Source organism: Lissotriton helveticus, chromosome 11 (genome assembly GCF_964261635.1).
Source record: "Lissotriton helveticus chromosome 11, aLisHel1.1, whole genome shotgun sequence".
In the NCBI taxonomy this organism is placed as follows: domain Eukaryota; kingdom Metazoa; phylum Chordata; class Amphibia; order Caudata; family Salamandridae; genus Lissotriton; species Lissotriton helveticus.
This window is the reverse complement of record NC_136072.1, coordinates 528717873-528735238: the sequence shown is the minus strand read 5'-3', so window position 1 is coordinate 528735238 and position 17366 is coordinate 528717873. Positions and strand designations below refer to the sequence as shown.

General features: G+C 42.7%; 1 protein-coding gene across 1 annotated transcript in view; it reads right to left on the bottom strand.

Annotated features, from left to right (window-relative positions):
• Positions 1–17366, bottom strand: part of LOC144791493 (uncharacterized) — a 63905-nt gene that overhangs the window by 31427 nt on the left and 15112 nt on the right. The window contains exons 2-3 of the mRNA XM_078666189.1: positions 15274–15368; positions 1270–1449 (exon numbers count right to left, since the gene is read on the bottom strand). Of these exons, the coding sequence (XP_078522315.1) occupies positions 1270–1449; positions 15274–15368 (275 nt within the window). The remainder of the gene's footprint in view (positions 1–1269; positions 1450–15273; positions 15369–17366) is intronic.

Sequence of the window (17366 nt, the reverse complement as noted above, 5' to 3'; positions counted from 1 at the left end):
TTCCTTCATAAAAACAATCCCGCTTACAACACAGACACCCTTGCACCATGGAGCAAAGGTGCCTGCGTTGTTGGTAGGAAGCACAATGTGCAGTAACGTTGGGAAATGACAGGAAAGCAACGTATATTGTTAATTACGGCGCATTCCTGCCCTTTTCCTATCATGCTGCGCAGCATGGTGACTTGTTGTGCAGCGTGAATTGTTTATAAATATGCCCCTGAGACTTCACAACTCATTCTCTATTACGGGTGACTAGAGACATCACAAGTGGCCTGTAAGAAGAAAATTAGAGGTATGCCTTTATACAAGGATTGGAGGCTCCCATGGAATATAATATATTTTAAAATCCTAAACATTTTTATCTGTTTTACTAGCGACACTAATCCCAATCTACGTGCTTGCTCACTCGGTGCCACTGGGTTATAGGCAAGAGGGGGGTATTTAATTTCTCTGACTATCCCGTGGCCATTGTTTCCTAACCTGTGGTCCAGGAACTCCTGGGGGGCCGCAAAGCCTACTCAGAGGGTCCATGTATGCTTAAAAAATTGAATAATATTAACAGATTAATAAAGTGTATATAAATAAAGACGCAAAATGTACAACTGAAAATTTTGAAATGTTCTGTAAATCCGAAGGACTTTAAAATTGGAGGCTAAAAAATAAGCTACTGTCCTCAGATAGATATGTGAGAGCAGTGGCAGTGCTTTAAACAGAATATCATATGGATGATGAGTTGCTTCAATTGAATTTAGAAAAGCGCCAACCTTCCTATTATAATTTTTTTATATATATTTTCGAATTAAATTAAATATTGTATCATTTGTTTGATGAATGCTTGTTTCTGTAAACTGTGTATTGTTTTACGATTCAAATCATCGAAAACGCTTAGGCCGGACCCCAGATTCCAATAATGATTCAGTTGCGGTCCCCAGTTTCAAATAATGAAAAAGTAGGGGTTTACAGAAGTCAGAAGGTAAAGAGCCACTGCCCGAAGCTATGTAACAATAACACTACCATTATAGGATAAACAGGAGATGTGCAACAGCCTTAGGTATCTGTGACTAGGCACACATACTTCACACATCCTTACAAAACATTAATCGTCTAAGAGGATAAGATTACCTATATATCATTGAAGACAAATATAGGACGACAAGTTACATGACTTATTTATTTTCCAGTGGCGCTGTCGGCCTTGGGCACAGTATAAGTTGGGGGGCCTTAGATTTTGTGGGCCAGTGCTTTGCCCTGAGCATTAAAAACACTCACCTCTTTATACTGACAACACTGTTTGGCTGCCACTGTAGCCAATTTTTCTTCAAAGTCTCGGAGTCTCTTAAGTCCCTCCTCAATGTTCATCGCGGCATTCTGGATAAGGTCAAGTTTCAGTTCCTTCCCACAACATGCGCCATCTTCATTCAGAGCTGGGCAATAAAAATTGGTTTTACCCTAAAATCAGAAAAGATAACATGTTGCCATTTATTTACAAAGCCACTCTGAGACAAATATCTTTACATATAAAAAGTCACATGAATGTACAAAAACATGTTCAATATGAAACTTATGGAAATGTTGCTGTTAAATAGTTAATTAGCAATACAAACATGTAAAGCCAAGTCTGCCTAAAGCACATGTAGACTGACCAGTGCAGGAAAAGTAGAGGGTAACATTCCAAGAACCATCAAATGCAGCCTTAGAAAATAAGCACATAAGTCTTAAGTGGCAACATGTCAACAGAGTAGCATGAAGGTTTTACACCCAACATGAGAGGGATATAAATGGGCGGAGCAGTATCTCTTAGTGATAGAGAGTGACACCCCCACAACTGTCACAGCTTCTCAATTACTCACTTGAAGTCAAACTTAACCTCAAACATATAATTAAGACTGTGGATTTCCCACTCCTTAAGAAGCCTATCTTTCACCCCATTGGACCTGTGAGCAAACACCTAGTTCTAAAAGTATCTAAATCCTTTAAAGTCCCTGAAGAAGTGGTCACCTCATTACTTAAGACATATGTGCAGCCTAACAATCTGTTCCATTCCCCATAGGGGCAGAACGTGCTGCGGGAACCTCGATAAACTGCTCTTTATTTTTGACTCACGCCTATGCCGGGTATCTATACTTGTCTTCTACATTTAACAGTGGTCGTATCCTTGACGCCATTCGCGTCCCTGTTGAAGTCTTTTTCACCATATATTACGAAACCGGCAGCATGAGTTCTACTAGATCTCCACGCACGAAACAACAGAAACGATAGATCGAATCTAGTCGTGGACATCTGATAGTTTTAAGATTCCTTTACCAAACGCTATTCAATGTGAAGTTTTCCTGCATATCTGAGCTCTCTGACTCCCCCGGATTCATTCCACCCTTCGGAGAGATAAGAAGTGTAGAAACACGTGACCCTACCAACTTAGGAGCTTATGAGCACATTCCTCAGAAAAGTCTACTGTGGAATAGGAAATAAGAAGTCGTATAGAACGTCAACCATGGTGTGCCCAGCCCCCCCGTAGAGTGATGATAAGCCATTTTTAAATCGGTGTTTTTGTCCCCCAACCTGTCGCCCTGATGAAGGTGTGGCCATAAATTGGCCCTACACTGAAACGCGCGTCGGTGTATTCTAAGCTTGTGGCAGCACAACATCAATTTGTGGATAACTGTGTTTATCCTCGGTCTGCCCAGCTTTTTTACTCTGGTGACGCCTTCAAGAAACTGATGTACCCTTGATGTTTTGAAGTATGGTTGGTTGTATGACTGTGTATGCTAGATTGTGTAGATACTATGAATGTTCAGCGAGAATGTTGTATTTTGGGGTAAGGGACTTTTACAGATATAGATATTGAAATTATATCTCTGTCTTTTTTATATATGTTAGGTGTATCTTTTGTTTATACTGAATACTTTGAATCTAAAAAGAATACACCTGTGCGCATTTATATATAGAATGATAAAAAAAATTAAAAACATTTTTCAAAAATAAATTACAAATAAAATAAATTCAATGAAATATATGTGTGTTTGGCTCTGATATTGTCAATTATCACCCGATTTTTTAATCGAAGGATCCTCTAGAAGGACCACAACTATACCAGAGGGGCAGGGTTCTCTGATTTTCTTTACTCCATTCTCCATAGGTGACAATGAAGAGTGGCAGGGCGCCAAACCATTACTTTTTGCCCCGATGGCAGAACTTTTGTAGGTTATAAATACCAGCAGTGTTTTGAATCAGTTGTATCTCTCTGTAGTATTTAACTCACAATTATGCTACCCCAATTCAAGTGGCTCCGCAGGAGGCTTCTCACCAGTTTTAACTCTTTTTTTTTCAGGTCATTGGAAACATTCTGGTCTTGCTCTATCTTTTCAAGCTCTTGTCCTCTGACTTCTAGGGTGAACTCTGACCTTTTTAAAGCATATTCTCAGCTTCATGCCTCTCTCTTTTTCTGCTATGCACCATGATATGCAAAATGATACAAACTGAACTGTCAGGCTGGACAAGAATTCTCCTCTCAGTTCCAAATTAATGATGCGATTATCTCATAGCTGTGCATCACTGGATGAATGGTTCCAGTCTTATGCTGAACAGCAAAAACGTATGTTCTGATCTGAAGAGGTGAAAAATTGCTCTGGGGCCTCCAAACTCTGAACTGTTGTTTCAGGGTCCCATTATAACCCTGTAGCAATAGTATAACAACTAGGAGTCCTCTTTGATGTGCTGTCAGACAACATTCAAAATATGGTTTTAGCGACATCACATTTTCTTCTTTTCATTCACCCCTTATAATCCTGCGAAATTTCCTTCAATAGCTCCTGAGCTTCATCTAGGTCTGAGAACATGAAAAATTTGCCTTTCAACAAAACTTTCAATTTGGACTGTTGGGCAATAGAGGCCTGAGCTCCATTAGCTTTAAACAGATGTAAAATGTTCACAAATTCCTTCCTTCTACGTGCCGCCGCTGCAGACATGTCCGAGAAGATGCGGCACTTTGTTGTTTTGTTTACTGAAAACTGTATTTGCTGTATAGCTTTAGATAGTATTCATTCTTTAATACGAAAGTCAGAAAAGTTTAATAGAATTGTGCGTGGCAGCATAGAGTTATGAAAGGGGTGAGCAGGTACCCGATGCGCTTGAGTAATAGTCAGTTCCCCTTCAAATTCTGGAATTACTTTTTCCCTAATGAATGAGGTGACCCATTGTACTGTATTGGCCCCCTCTAGTCCCTCTAGCCCCTCCGGAACTCCGACTATTCGAAGATTGGATCTCTGTGTGTAATTTTCCAGCTCATCCAATTGATTTGAGTACCTGCTTGCTTTTAATTGCCGCCTTAACCTCTTCTTTTACCACCGCCATCTGATCATCAAGGGTAGAGATCCGAGCCTCAGCTTCTTGAAGTCTTAGAGGGAAACATGAAATTACATCCTCAATTTTCTCCAGTCGCTGATGTATAGAAGAGAGCTCAGCTCTCTGACTTCTTTTCAACTCCAGAACTTCCTCTAAAATTAGATTTAACATATCTTTGACCGTCATCTGGACCTCACTTGCTGACTCAGTATTCAGACTAAGGACGGGGCTAAAAGGGTCCGTGGTATAAGGTAGCGGAGTGGCCATATGCTCAGTCATTGACAGTGTATCTTCTGATGAGGCTGCCTTCTGTGAATCCAATTGAGACTGTGTCTTTAATTTAGCCGGCAGATATACAGAAGAACCAGGGGGAGTAGAATTGGCTACCGTCTGGACTAAGACTTGTGCTGGTATGTTGTTTCCTGAACAAAGCTCCTTTTGGACAGTAAACAGCGATGAATCCTCATCTTGGTGAGATATCAGCCCCAGCAGAAGTGCAGTATTTGAACAAATTTTCGCTTGTGCAACCACTTCAGGCACTACATATGCTATGGCAGACTTTGCACGTGGTGGAGCTGCTAAAGATTGACAAGTCCCCGAGGTCTCCACATCGGGCTGTAGACTTAAGGCAGAGCTCGCAGTGGGTTGTGGAGTACATTTTTCTTCAAAAAAAGGGAAAACTAGATTGGTGGGCTTCTGGAGGGGTGTGTGGGACTGCCTGTCTGAGGTACTACACTGGACTCTTCCTCGCACTCACCGGCTGGGCTTGCTTCACGTCCTTGAGGGGGTTGGTGGAAACACTTATAAACGTCACTTGCTACTCTTGGGATTGGTAATGGCCAAAAGAGACCTGGCCCGGGCTTGGAAAGATGTGAGAGCTCCTCCCCTGTGTGCCTGGAAAGCTGGAATGGACTTTTGTATGGGTCTGGAACGACCTATTTTTGAAGCACGTGGCTGCCCCCGCAAGTATTACAAGATATGGAAGGGATGGGCTGAATATAGAGGATTAATGCTAGACCCACCGGCAGAACTGGAGGAAGATCTTTAGTTGCAGGTTACTTGCAAGTTCTTGCATTGCGCCACGAATATCGCATTATGGTTACACGCTGAAGCTATCTCTACACACGTGCGTTGGGGGGGTGGGGGGGCACGGGAATGGGAATGGGAGGGTTGGGTAGTTGGGTTAGGCGGGGGCAGGGGAGGGCATAGCTGTATTCCACTTATAATTGTTTTCTCTTGACTATTTAGCTGGACGCTTAGATTTATGTTGTACATGTGACACAATGCTTGGTGGTGTTCTCCTGACTGTGGGGAGCCACGCGTACTTTTTGCCCGATCCTGCTAATAAAATTGTTGTGAAAAAAAAAAAAAGGGAAAACTGCTTTGCTTCTTTAGTAACTGCTTTTGCTTTCTTGGGGCTGTCAGATCCAATATTATCTGGCTGGGACAGATCCGGGCTGACAGTGATTAAATTCATATCGGCCAACGTTGTTGCGCTTACTGGAATGCTAGTTTTACTTAATGGCTCAGGAGAGGGCGATTCTTGCTCATCTCCGGAATGCAGCCGAAATGCCTGGCCGGTTTCACTTCCAACCACCTGTTGGAAATGGCCCTTTTTGCAGGGTTATCCCCAAACTTTTTGCTTCTTCCTGCTATTTTTTCCTGACCTGTTGTTGTTGGCTATAGGACTCAGGGCACTATACCACTGCAGATCAGTGCTAAAGTGCGTATGCTTTCTGTGTAAATTATTATTGTGATTGGTTATCCTTGATTGGCGTATTTTGATTATGCGTGGCGCATAGCGACATCACATTTTCACCAACAGTGGTTTTAACACCATTTTCAATCATATGATAGGAAGATCATGTACAGTTATAATTATCTACCACTACAAAATGCTAACTTGATTGCCTCCTTTAGTGTGTTAATATTCTCACCACACAATAAAAGCTTAAAATTTGATAGAAACTCTCCACACGGCAGGACACAAATTTGGAGGAGAATCCAGCCTCTTTCAAGATAAAGGACTTATCAGTAAAAACATGGACAGGCGTTTATTGGCCACACAAGCTCCACCAGTAACCGAAGTTTAAGAGTGATCTTAGACACTAATGATTGGCGGCATCGCTCTCCCAGACGCAGCAGTGGTTGCTCACTTTGATCTGTGATGTCCCTGTTCTCAAAGTATGAACTTTTCCTGTGCCTATGTGTCCTGATTGTTTGCCTCAGACAACGTTATTCCTCATAAGTCTAAATCATGTTTTCCAATGGTATAGCAATAATATTATTTTTTAATATTAATGTTATCTCATAGAAAAATGTCTGAGTTACACATAGAAAACATAGCCATCTCTCCAAGTTTATACTTTGTACAATCCCCCACCTGAATGGTATTTAGAATACCTTCATTTTTATAGAAGGATGTTCCTATTCTCTCCATGTTATTGCTGATGTCCTTTCATTTATCAGAACAGTCTGTGTCACTACTGTCGTCCCATCAAGCTGCCTCCTCGCTGCTACAACCATGACACTTCCCAGCCTCCTGCCCACGGTTCCAGTTTAATTGTGTCATTTGTCCCACTTGGGCTTGTTACTGGCATGTACTGTCTAAAAAATAATCGACCAGGACGATGCAGGATGTCTCTGGAAGTGGGCTTTAAGACCTTTGAACTCCTAGGCTGCCAAACCGCTCAAAGCAATGTAGGCTGCAGTCAGCAATCAATGTTTTCTCCACCTGGTCTGCTCCACTCCATACCAGGATATGAAGCTTCCTTTTGTTCTATCAGGGTTCACATCAGCAGGCCTTCTTCCGTAGTTCTAAATGTGGATCTTGGGTGTGCAGAAAAAAATGAAGGAGAAAAAATGTGTGGACAAAATATTGTGCCAAGAATATCGTGGACAAAAATAATAAGAAGGTAAGTTTCTTTAGGTAAGCAAAGTTTTACTATATATAACTCCACATACATGTACCTTGACAATATATATATATCTTCAAGGTGCGCAGCCGTGGAGTTAGGATTTGTAAATCTATACTTACCTATTTGCACTTTCCTTTTCGAATTTTGGTCCTCAATATTTTTGACACAATATTCTGTCCATATGATATTTGTGTTTCCTATATTCTGGCAGTGATGCGGTTCTCGGCCTTGAGGTAAACGATATGTTCATGTAACATATCACTCTGGGCTGGTAAAGAGATATCCTTATTGAGGTCTTGACGAATTACAGTTTACTAGCTCAAGGGAGCCCAAATTCATCATCCTTCAACAGCAAAGGCTGAAAGTACAATAAAAATGATAGGTACCTTCAAATTGTAAATATTCCTCCAATCCAACCTGTCTTTATCTACAGGACATTCCTTCATCTTTTAGGGCTTTTTGAAGTGCAGGGAGAGGTGGTTGGCATCAAACGGCTAACTGAATGTAGAATGGTGTTATATCGATACTAGTAGTTTGCTTTACTCAGTGAGTTTTAACATGACAGAATGCTTATCGCACAGTGAGGCAGCATGTTTCTCTGCGCCATGCTCGGTGCATAACTGGGTGTCCTCACAGCCTACACTGGACTGGTGTTTCCCTCATTGCAGTCACCTAGAGGGGTGCTTCATGACATGTGTGAAGCATCAGCAACAGTAGGCAATGGTTAGGCACAGAGTTCTTCACTAAAGATATGATATCAATCTTGAGATTCTTCTTTTGCATGCCTTGTTGACAGCAAGGCTCAGATAACTAACATTTGGTGCTGGTCCCATGCAACCGCCTATGGTTTTTGATGAAAAATTCTATCTACTAACAATGGGAGACACAGCTTTGCGCCCAAAAATATTGCCACTTCAAAGAAAGCGTTAAAAAGGAGAAATGCTTTAATTTCTCCAAACTTTCCCCACTTTGCATGTGTGCTGCACTGTATAGGCCATATCCAAAGTGGGACCATTTTTAAAGTTTGTCTAGGCATAGTATTTTGTACAAAACCTATGCTAGGCTCATGCAGACACCTTTGCACTAGGGCGTAGAGGTGTGTGCGCGTGGCACAAGCCAGCCTTATTGTGCGCCAGCCCTAGGGAGAAGAGGATAGAGGCATCTCTTTGTAGATATAGTGCTTTCCTGCTTTCTCCTTCTCACGCAACTCTGTGCAGCTCAGCAGCTTTGGGTGCTGCACTGCTTTGCTGGAAAGTTGTGATAATCTGGGTCCATGTGTTGGAAGAAAGGGTCATGGCCTAGCCTTCTAAAGCGCTCTTTCCAAGATGGCGGTCTGTTCAGAAATTGCTGCATGAGGCTTCCAATTGAAAATTAATTTGAGTCTTCTGCTGTGATGTCAGTTCATGTTTGTATCACATATTAAGGAGGCATTATAGAGTAATAGTTCGCTATGAATTCCCTCCTTTATTGTTTGTCACTTCAACCTCCATTTGCTCCTATTTTGTTCTTGATTTGTACTTCTTGACACCAGATTTTCCAATGGATTGCTTGGCTCTTTTCCCTTCCCTGATGGTATGGAAAGTTTGGTACATTACTCGTCTTTTTCAGCATACATCTTAATTTTCAGTCAAGATCTATAAGACTGCCATGGATGTGTTTTGTCTTCCTTACTGGTACCCTCTTAAGGAGACACCTGACCTTGTTAAGTGCAGGGTGCTATTGGGAAGAGTCACCCTTTCCACAGGAAATCAAAAAGTAGACCTTCGATGTGTCCAGTACTTCACAAAGGCGGAGTCAGATTCTTGCCGACAAGATTGTACGGTCCGTAGATGATGCCAAGGACACTGTAAAAGGGAGGTGACCTCAGGTACTGTTACTCAGGGAGAGTAACATGCAGAGTGTCACATCCACAAGGACGAACAAAGGCAGCCTATGTGCGTTATGCATTCTGCACAACAATCTTGATCCGGGATAGCACACAACACATGTTTAAAATTACACATACACACAAAGCACCCCACAACTCCCGTACTAAACTAAAGTACCTAATGGCAAGCCTAAGGAGACTTTAGGGAAGAGCCATGTGAGTGGTGGTATGAATTCTCCCCTTCAACAATACAGGAAAATTGTCTGTACAAATCAGTGTATCCATTACTTGAATGAGGGGTTCAGTAGCCCCCCAATAATGGGTGGTACACGCTGGTGCAACACCAGCACTTTGTCACAAGTTGAATGAATGAATGATTACGTATTTGTACCGCGCATGGCTACCCGAAGGCATCCCAGCACTTTAGACAAGGTTCATTCACAAAAACAGAGATAACCCCTCTGTAGCTGACGGAACGCCTTGATTTTATGGTGCATTATCTTGAATGTGATGATCGAAATCCCTATGAAAAAGAATACCTTCAATAATAAGAAAGATATGCACTATTTATCTAACCAAATATGTTGCCTCCTTGGACCTTATCATGCAAACATTTACATACCTTGTCCCCAGTGCAGCCGGTCCTGCTTTTGAAGAACTCTACAATTTGTCTTTCTCCAGTTCCTCAGTGCCTACAGCATAGAAACAAGGGCTCTTCGTTCCTCCAATGAAACATCCCTCAGGCGATCACACCGTTTGTAGCAACTTCTACCCCATTTCTATGCTTCCCTTACCCACCAAGATCCTGGAGAAAAATAACTTTCGAATTTTCTAGAAGCCCACAAAATTTGACACATAGGGGCTTATAACGATGTCCCTCGGACTTGCGTCTGCCCGACACCGTCATGGATAGGGGTCCGACCGACCTCCGGTCAGCGGTCCCTACCACCTAATTACGATGTGACCGCACATGGTGCAGTCGTATACTCACATTTCCCTATGTGAGCATGTGCTATGGCCGTAAACCGGCCACAGCACAAGTCCAATGGGTCAAATGGGAGGTTGTGTTCATCCCTGAACCACATTCCAGGCACCTCAGGGTGCCTGCCACATGGTGTACAGAGCAAGAAGAGGGCACCATAGGTGCCCACTCGGCCCCCAACAGGAGGCCGCAAACAGAAGGGGGCCCTGCTAAGGGCCACAAAATTCGACAGGTTTTCCATGTTGGAAAGCCTGCCAGAAACCAAGCATTACAACCCGGATGATGTAAAACGCTGTCCATATGGATTACCGGCTGGTCTCCAACTGGCCAACAGGCTCATTGAGCCCATCGGAATCCAGCCGAAATGACCGTTCGGTTTCACTTCCAACCACCGGTTGGAAATGGCCCTTTTTGCAGGGTTATCCTCTAACTTTTTGCTTCTTCCGGCTATTTTTTCCTGACCTGTTGTTGTTGGCTATAGGACTCAGGGCACTATACCACTGTAGATCAGTGCTAAAGTGCATATGCTTTCTGTGTAAATTATTATTGTGATTGGTTATCCTTGATTGGCGTATTTCGATTTACCAGTAGGTCCCTAGTAAAGTGCACTGAGTGTGCCAGGGCTGGTAAATCACATGCTATTAGTGGGCTTGCAGCACTGATTGTGCCACCCACATGAGTAGCCCTGAAAAGATGTCTCAGGTCTGCCACCGCGGTGCCTGCGTGAAGTTTGATAGCTGCCATGTCGACTACCCTTCCCTTTTCTTACACATAGGACACCCCTATAGTTGGCCCAAGGTACTCCCCAGGGCAGGGTGCAGTGTATGTGAAAGGTAGGACATGTACTGGTGTGTGTAACATGTCCTGAAAGTGAAATACTGCCAATTTCGTTTTTCACTATTGAAAGGCTATCTTGCCCCTTATGACAGAATGGGGAATGCTCTTTAACATTTTACAAGCATATCTTCACATAGAGATAAGATAGAAAAATGGCCTTTAGTATCCATTGAACTCAGGATTTAATAACACATTTTTTAGTAAAGATGGTTTTTAAATTGTGTGTTTGAAAATACCACTTTTTAGAAAGTGGCTATTTTCTTGTTCAACCATCGTTTATGCCTCTGCCTGGTTGTGGATTGACTGTCTGGCTTTGGAGTGACAGAGGCTGGGGAGGTGCAGTGGCTCCAGGAGTCTGGATGAGGCAGCACTTGGCTTAATTGGCCTGATCTGCAATTGGAGTGATAGGACGAGTAGCACCTGTACCTGAATAGGGCTGTGCCTGCCTTCCACAATGCTGACTCCGCCCCCCTGTGGTGTGTCTGGAGCCCAGGCTCACACTGACAATGGATGTTGTTGTGTAATTTCAGAGTGCCCCCCAGAACTGGTTTGAACTGGGCACAGAGCCCCTTGCACAAAGAGAACAAAGAAATATTGGTGTATAAGTATCAGACCCAAAACCCCAGACTTTAGATAATTCCTGGAATTCAAGAGGAACCTTTTCCAAGGAGAAGACCTCGAATATTGGTACTGCAGACCATACTCTTCCTTGCCTGCTTGGTATCTAGCTGTCAGCTTACAAGGCATCCACCTCTCCCCTTCCAGATCTTCTTTCAAGTCAGCCAAATATTGCATTCCTCAGGGATTTTCACTCAATGTTTGTTTCTCCTGGCTGGTATTATCCATCCATTGGTCTTTCTTTCAAGACCTATGCCTCCGAGTTTCAGATTCTGAAGCTCCTAGACTACCCCATGCAAATCTCATCTCCTGTCTCTTGGTAGTGGTCTAGTGCATGACATACCTCACTACCAATCAATAATGACAAGACTGAGATCCTTATTGTTGTTAAAGATTCTACAATCGGTCCACTAATAGGTGGCCAGTAGACCTGGCCATCTACTCCTTCACTTGTGGCCTTATTTAAGAACCTGGGCATTTACTCTGATCACTCTCCATATCTTCCAAGATTAGCAGAATTTCTTATTCTTGTTTCTGTCATATGTCAGTTTGTTGCAAAATGACCCTGTTCTTGCTCAGTTAGCATGACAAACTATTCACCAAGCCGCTATTCTTTTATATCTGGATTATTTAAACTCTCTTTATTAAGGCCTTTTGGTGCAGTCAATCTTCAGACTGTCTAGAATCCAAAGGACAGGGGTCTTGTGATCTTCCAGCTCACTGTCCACTCTCATATTTCTCCCTACTCAGCTTCTTTGCACTGTCTACCTATTCCCAGTCACATTACTGTGACCTTCTGCGCCTAGAAAATACCGTCCCTCAAATCTGCCTTTGGTTGCCTTTTAGAAGGTTACAAGATATGCCAGACCCTTTCTGATGGCAGCTTTTTTATAGTTCTGGCTGCTGGGCCCTGGAACACACTCCCCTTCTATTTGCATATTATCAGCCACCACCTTTCTGTCCAAAAGGCTTTAAAGATTCACCTTCTGGCCACTGCTTACTAGCTTCCGTCTCTCTCTCTCATGTATCCAATTACTCTAGTACCAGGATGTCTTTACTGGGTGACAGCACACTTTATACATTCATGAGTAAAGCACATACGTTTAACTGAGTCTACCTAAAGCTATGTGCTGTTATAAGGAATATCTTGTGGTCTGCCATACTTTATGAACATGTGGTACCTGTACTTGTAGAGTACATTAAATGGATTCTGAGTTGTTCAAAGAGAAACAATGCTGAGGTGCATTATAGTGCTGTTCTCCCATGTTTACACACTATTATATACTAGTTCACCCTTCCACAAAGACTTTAAGCCTCACCCATTACAGTAAGCTCACATCACTTCCAGATCTTCTCTACTTTGCCAATATGGCTGCACTTCTCTTCCACAAAGGTACAATTTGCAGTTATTACTAGTTACAGGAAATGTGCTTCACAAACCTCTTTGTTTCAGAATCCCTGTTATTAAATACTTCTTTGAGGAGATTACAAATACCTGCCATCAAGTTAGGAGACCTAGCCCACCCTTGGAACTCAATGTAGTCCTTTTAAAACTTTTGGTCCTCCTATATATTTCACACAATTTCCTTACACCATAGTTTGGGGAATTATGCCTAATTCACAACAATCACATCAGTATGTAAGGCTTGTGGGAATAGCAGGATTCAATGCAGGAACCGAGTCCCAGATGCCGAGCTGACAACAGTATTTGGTGAAGTTTTGAATTTGGAATAAGGAAGTGATCACTTAAAAAATAACTTTGCATTGACATGCTTTTATGAGCATATTCTGATTTATATGAATAGTTTGATATATCCTGCACTGCATACTTGCTCTTTCGAAGTGTTCGGCCCTGGTCAAGCCATTCATCCCCTGCACCCTTTGAAGTTTAAGTAGATGACCACCCTAGCTTGAAGAAAAAACACATTCATCTTGCACCTGAGCATGAAATTGTTCCCTAATGGTCCTTCTACAACCAGGAAGTTAAATGCCTGGTCAAAGAGATGGTCCATAGTACATCCTTTTCAGGATGGACAAAGAGATGGAGCTAGAATTCACCTCGGAGGTACTAAATGGAAAAAGCTGGCTCCAGCTATGCACCTAAAATCCAGTTAAATGTGATGGAGCGCTGTAACTATAAGTACCTGAAAGATCACAGCTCTTGGAGGCAAGTCCCTTCTGTATTCCAGGAAGAAACCAGAACAAGGGCCTCTTGCACCATGGACCTTTTTGTGCCATGGAGGTTAGAAGTTTCTACGGATTATCCAACAAGTCTTCCTAAAATTATATACTTTCTGGGGTGTCTAACATGTTTCTTCTTCCCCAGACTTGGGTTGGATTCCCTACATCCTTGAGGAGCATAATTTCAGGACAGGGTTGGAAATTCCATCCTATTATTGAAGGAAAACATGGTCAAATGGAGACCTAGATTTGTAGCATAACCAAAGATGTGTTTTTTGGTCTCATTGGTGAATAATGTAACAGTGCCATCCGATGCCAGCAGATTTAGTACTCACCAGTAAAAAAAACAATCAGCAAGGGGCAGATGTATCAAGATACCCTTTTGCGATTCTCAAACAGCGATTTTTAAGGAATCGCTATTTGAGAAGTGCAAAATGGTATGTATGTAGAAATTCGCTATTTTCTAGCGATTTCTTAAAATTCCTTAATTGCGATTAGCAAATTGCTAATCGCAATTAAGGAAAAAATTCCCATTCATTTCTATGGGCCAGGAGGCCCATAGGAATGAATGTGAAATTATTCTCAATTTGCGATTCGCAATTTGCTAATCGTAAATTGAGAATAATTTCAAGGGTGCAAGGGTGTCTTAAGGACACCCTGCTGCACCCCTGAATTTGACATGTGTGCGCATATGGCGCACATACATGCCCTAAGGGCATGTATGAGCGTCACATGGCACCTTTAGAATTTTTAAAAAGGGCATTTTTAAAAGAATTCGCAAATTACCACCAACTACAAGTTGGTGGTAATTTGCGATTTCTTAGTAAAAAATCGCAAAACTGAAATGCTTAATACATTTCAATTAAGAAATCGCAATTTGCGATTTCTTAAATGCTTACGCAATATTAAGGAATCACAAAATTTGCGATTCCTTAATATTGCGAGGCTTTTTGCATGATACATTCCAAATCCCGTTTTTTTTGTCGCAAACGCTGCTATTTTGCGAATCGCAGCGTTTGCGACAAAAAAAACGGATGATACATCTGCCCCCAATTTTCTTGAAAATAAGAGAATGTGTTTGGACAGTGGTAGATTACTTTTGTGTGCAGACCTTTAACTGAAGTAAAATATAAGACCTACAGCTTGAAAGTATTCACAACAGTGGCACATGGACACAGTTCTGAAAATATTTATAGCATGACCAGACAATTATCACATTCATAGAGCTGAACTGATGACGCTTTCCATGCTCCTATGCCTAATCTAAGCAACATGAAAAAGATATACTGTAGATTTGTGTGTTATTCTGTTAAAATACAAACACATTCACAGGATGATTCTTTTTCAGTTATCTGAGAGGCTTGGATAAAACCTTGGACTTACCTGCTCATTACGCAATTGGTGTTTTGTGATTTTTAAAAAAAATCTTGAGTAAGAAATTATTACTTTTTACACTACTATCGATAGTTCATAATTTCAATGACTTGATGAAACTGAAATAACAACACTTTGTGCTTCCCTCTTCTTACCTGCTCTAAGCAAGTGCAGCACCACTGGAATAAGGAACTTGGGGCAGCGGTGTGTCCACATGGCAACTCCAAACGAAGATCAATTTCATCATCACCTACGAAGGGAATAAATACAAGTAGGTCAAAGGTCTCAGCATTCATAGAAGTTTTTTTTTTTTTAACTCAGATCGGTCCTGGCTGTGTGCATTTTTCCAGTACCTAATATGCTCTAAAAATGTTTAATTTTAGCAGCTGAACCAGGAACAGGGGCAAAGCTTATCTCTAGAAATTTGTGGCAATTGCCTAAATCACAGGCTCCAAATTATTAATACTAAAAAGCTATTTTCATAATTAAAAAAACACAAACCTCTCAAGCGTAAATGGGGTCTGGCACCCTAAATGTAGAACCAACTTACCTCCAACTATCATAACTAGTCCCTCACACTTGTAATAGACAGACTGATATGTACTTTGATCTCTGTTCGGTCTCTTGTCATAATAACTCTTACAACCCCTGTCCGTAGTATGCATAGTGCTGGTCTAGCCTTATCATAACGGCACGCGTCTATATAAAAAATACCATATTTCCCTCAGTCCCGCAATACCACTGTCTCCTTGGGTCTTCATTCCATGACCTTCCACATTGTTTTTTGATGCAGCGATTTAGTTTGCGTTGCCTTGCTCCAGCTGTGGTGGGAGCCACTGGGCAGACTTGGGGCAGGGGTCTGTGAGCTGGTAATGTTGGTGAAGTGGACAATGGAGTGGTAGGTCCAGGTGAGTTCTGTGGGGGGGCAGTGCCTGGTGCGGTCACTGGAGATGAAGGTGAGGTCTAGCATGAGGCCTAAGGTGTGCGTGGGGTTGTGGATGAGTTGGGTGAGAATTATGTTGTTCATGCTGTTGAGGTGGTTGGTAGTGTTGATGTCATTGTGGTTGTCAAGCAAGTTAGTGTTTTTGGTCAGATGGTGTCTGTGGCGTGTTCGGGGTGGGGCTGGTATGTGCTGTGGCAGTGGGTGCAAGAGAAAGGTCCTAATGTGGAGCGTTGGTTGGCGCGTTGGCAGTGTTTATTGTGGCGTCCGCGTGTAGGGTGTGAAGCTAAGCAATGGTGTATCTGCTGGGGCTAGGTGGGCCAGGGGTTGTAGCGCTGGGTGCGGTCCAAGACTTTTGTTGGCGGGAAGAGCGGGGATCCCAGGCCGGAAAATCCGGGCAGTGGCAGTGTCACTGGATCAGGCTGTAACAAGGGGAACTGGAGGCCACAGGCAAGGACAGGCTAGGTGCCCAGGTGCCTACTAGAGTGGTTGCACTGCAGCCTGCATTAAGTAGGAACCGGGGTGGACAGGGCTTCTGTTGGCAAGAAGAACAGTAAGCGGGAACACCTGGGCAGAAGAAGTTATGTTATGTTATTTTAATTTATTACATGCTCAAATCACCCCCAGAGGGGTATCTCGGTGCAGGAGCAGGACGACGGACAGCAGGCAAAGAAGGAAATCTTAAACTAAGTAGGTATTTAGCGCTTTCCTGAAATGGGAATGATTTTCACAGGGGTGTAGTTGCAATGGCAGTTTGTTCCAAAGGTGAGAGGAAAGGAAGGAGAACGATCTGCAGCCTGACCTGGCCTTTCCGAACCTAGGGATTCTATGCCAGGCCTCGTCAAAAGATCTTAGAAGCCGGGGGGAAGCGGGGGGTTTAAAATCAAAAGTTTGGAGGACAAATATGTCCATGGAGGGAGTTATGCATTAAGCAGCTAATCTTGAAAATAATTCTGTTTCTCACCGGTACCCAACAAGGGACTCAAGAAGAGGGACAGTGGCTGTGTGTGTGTGGGTGGGGGGGTTTACAGAACAGCGGGCTATGTCCTGAACTACCTGAAAATTGGAGAGCAGCTTCTCATTAATGGAGGCCAAGAGAGAGTTACCATAAGCCAGATGGCTGAAGAAGAGCGCCTGGACAAGTGTTTTTCTCGAGGAAAAGGGCAATAAGGGAAATACCCTTCTCAGCAACCACAGCATATAAAAGCAAGAACATGTAATAGCTGAGGTTTGTTCTGTCATGGAGAGGGGTTGGTCCAGACGGACTACAAGATTTTTTACCATTAATTTAGGAACCGGGGCTAAGCC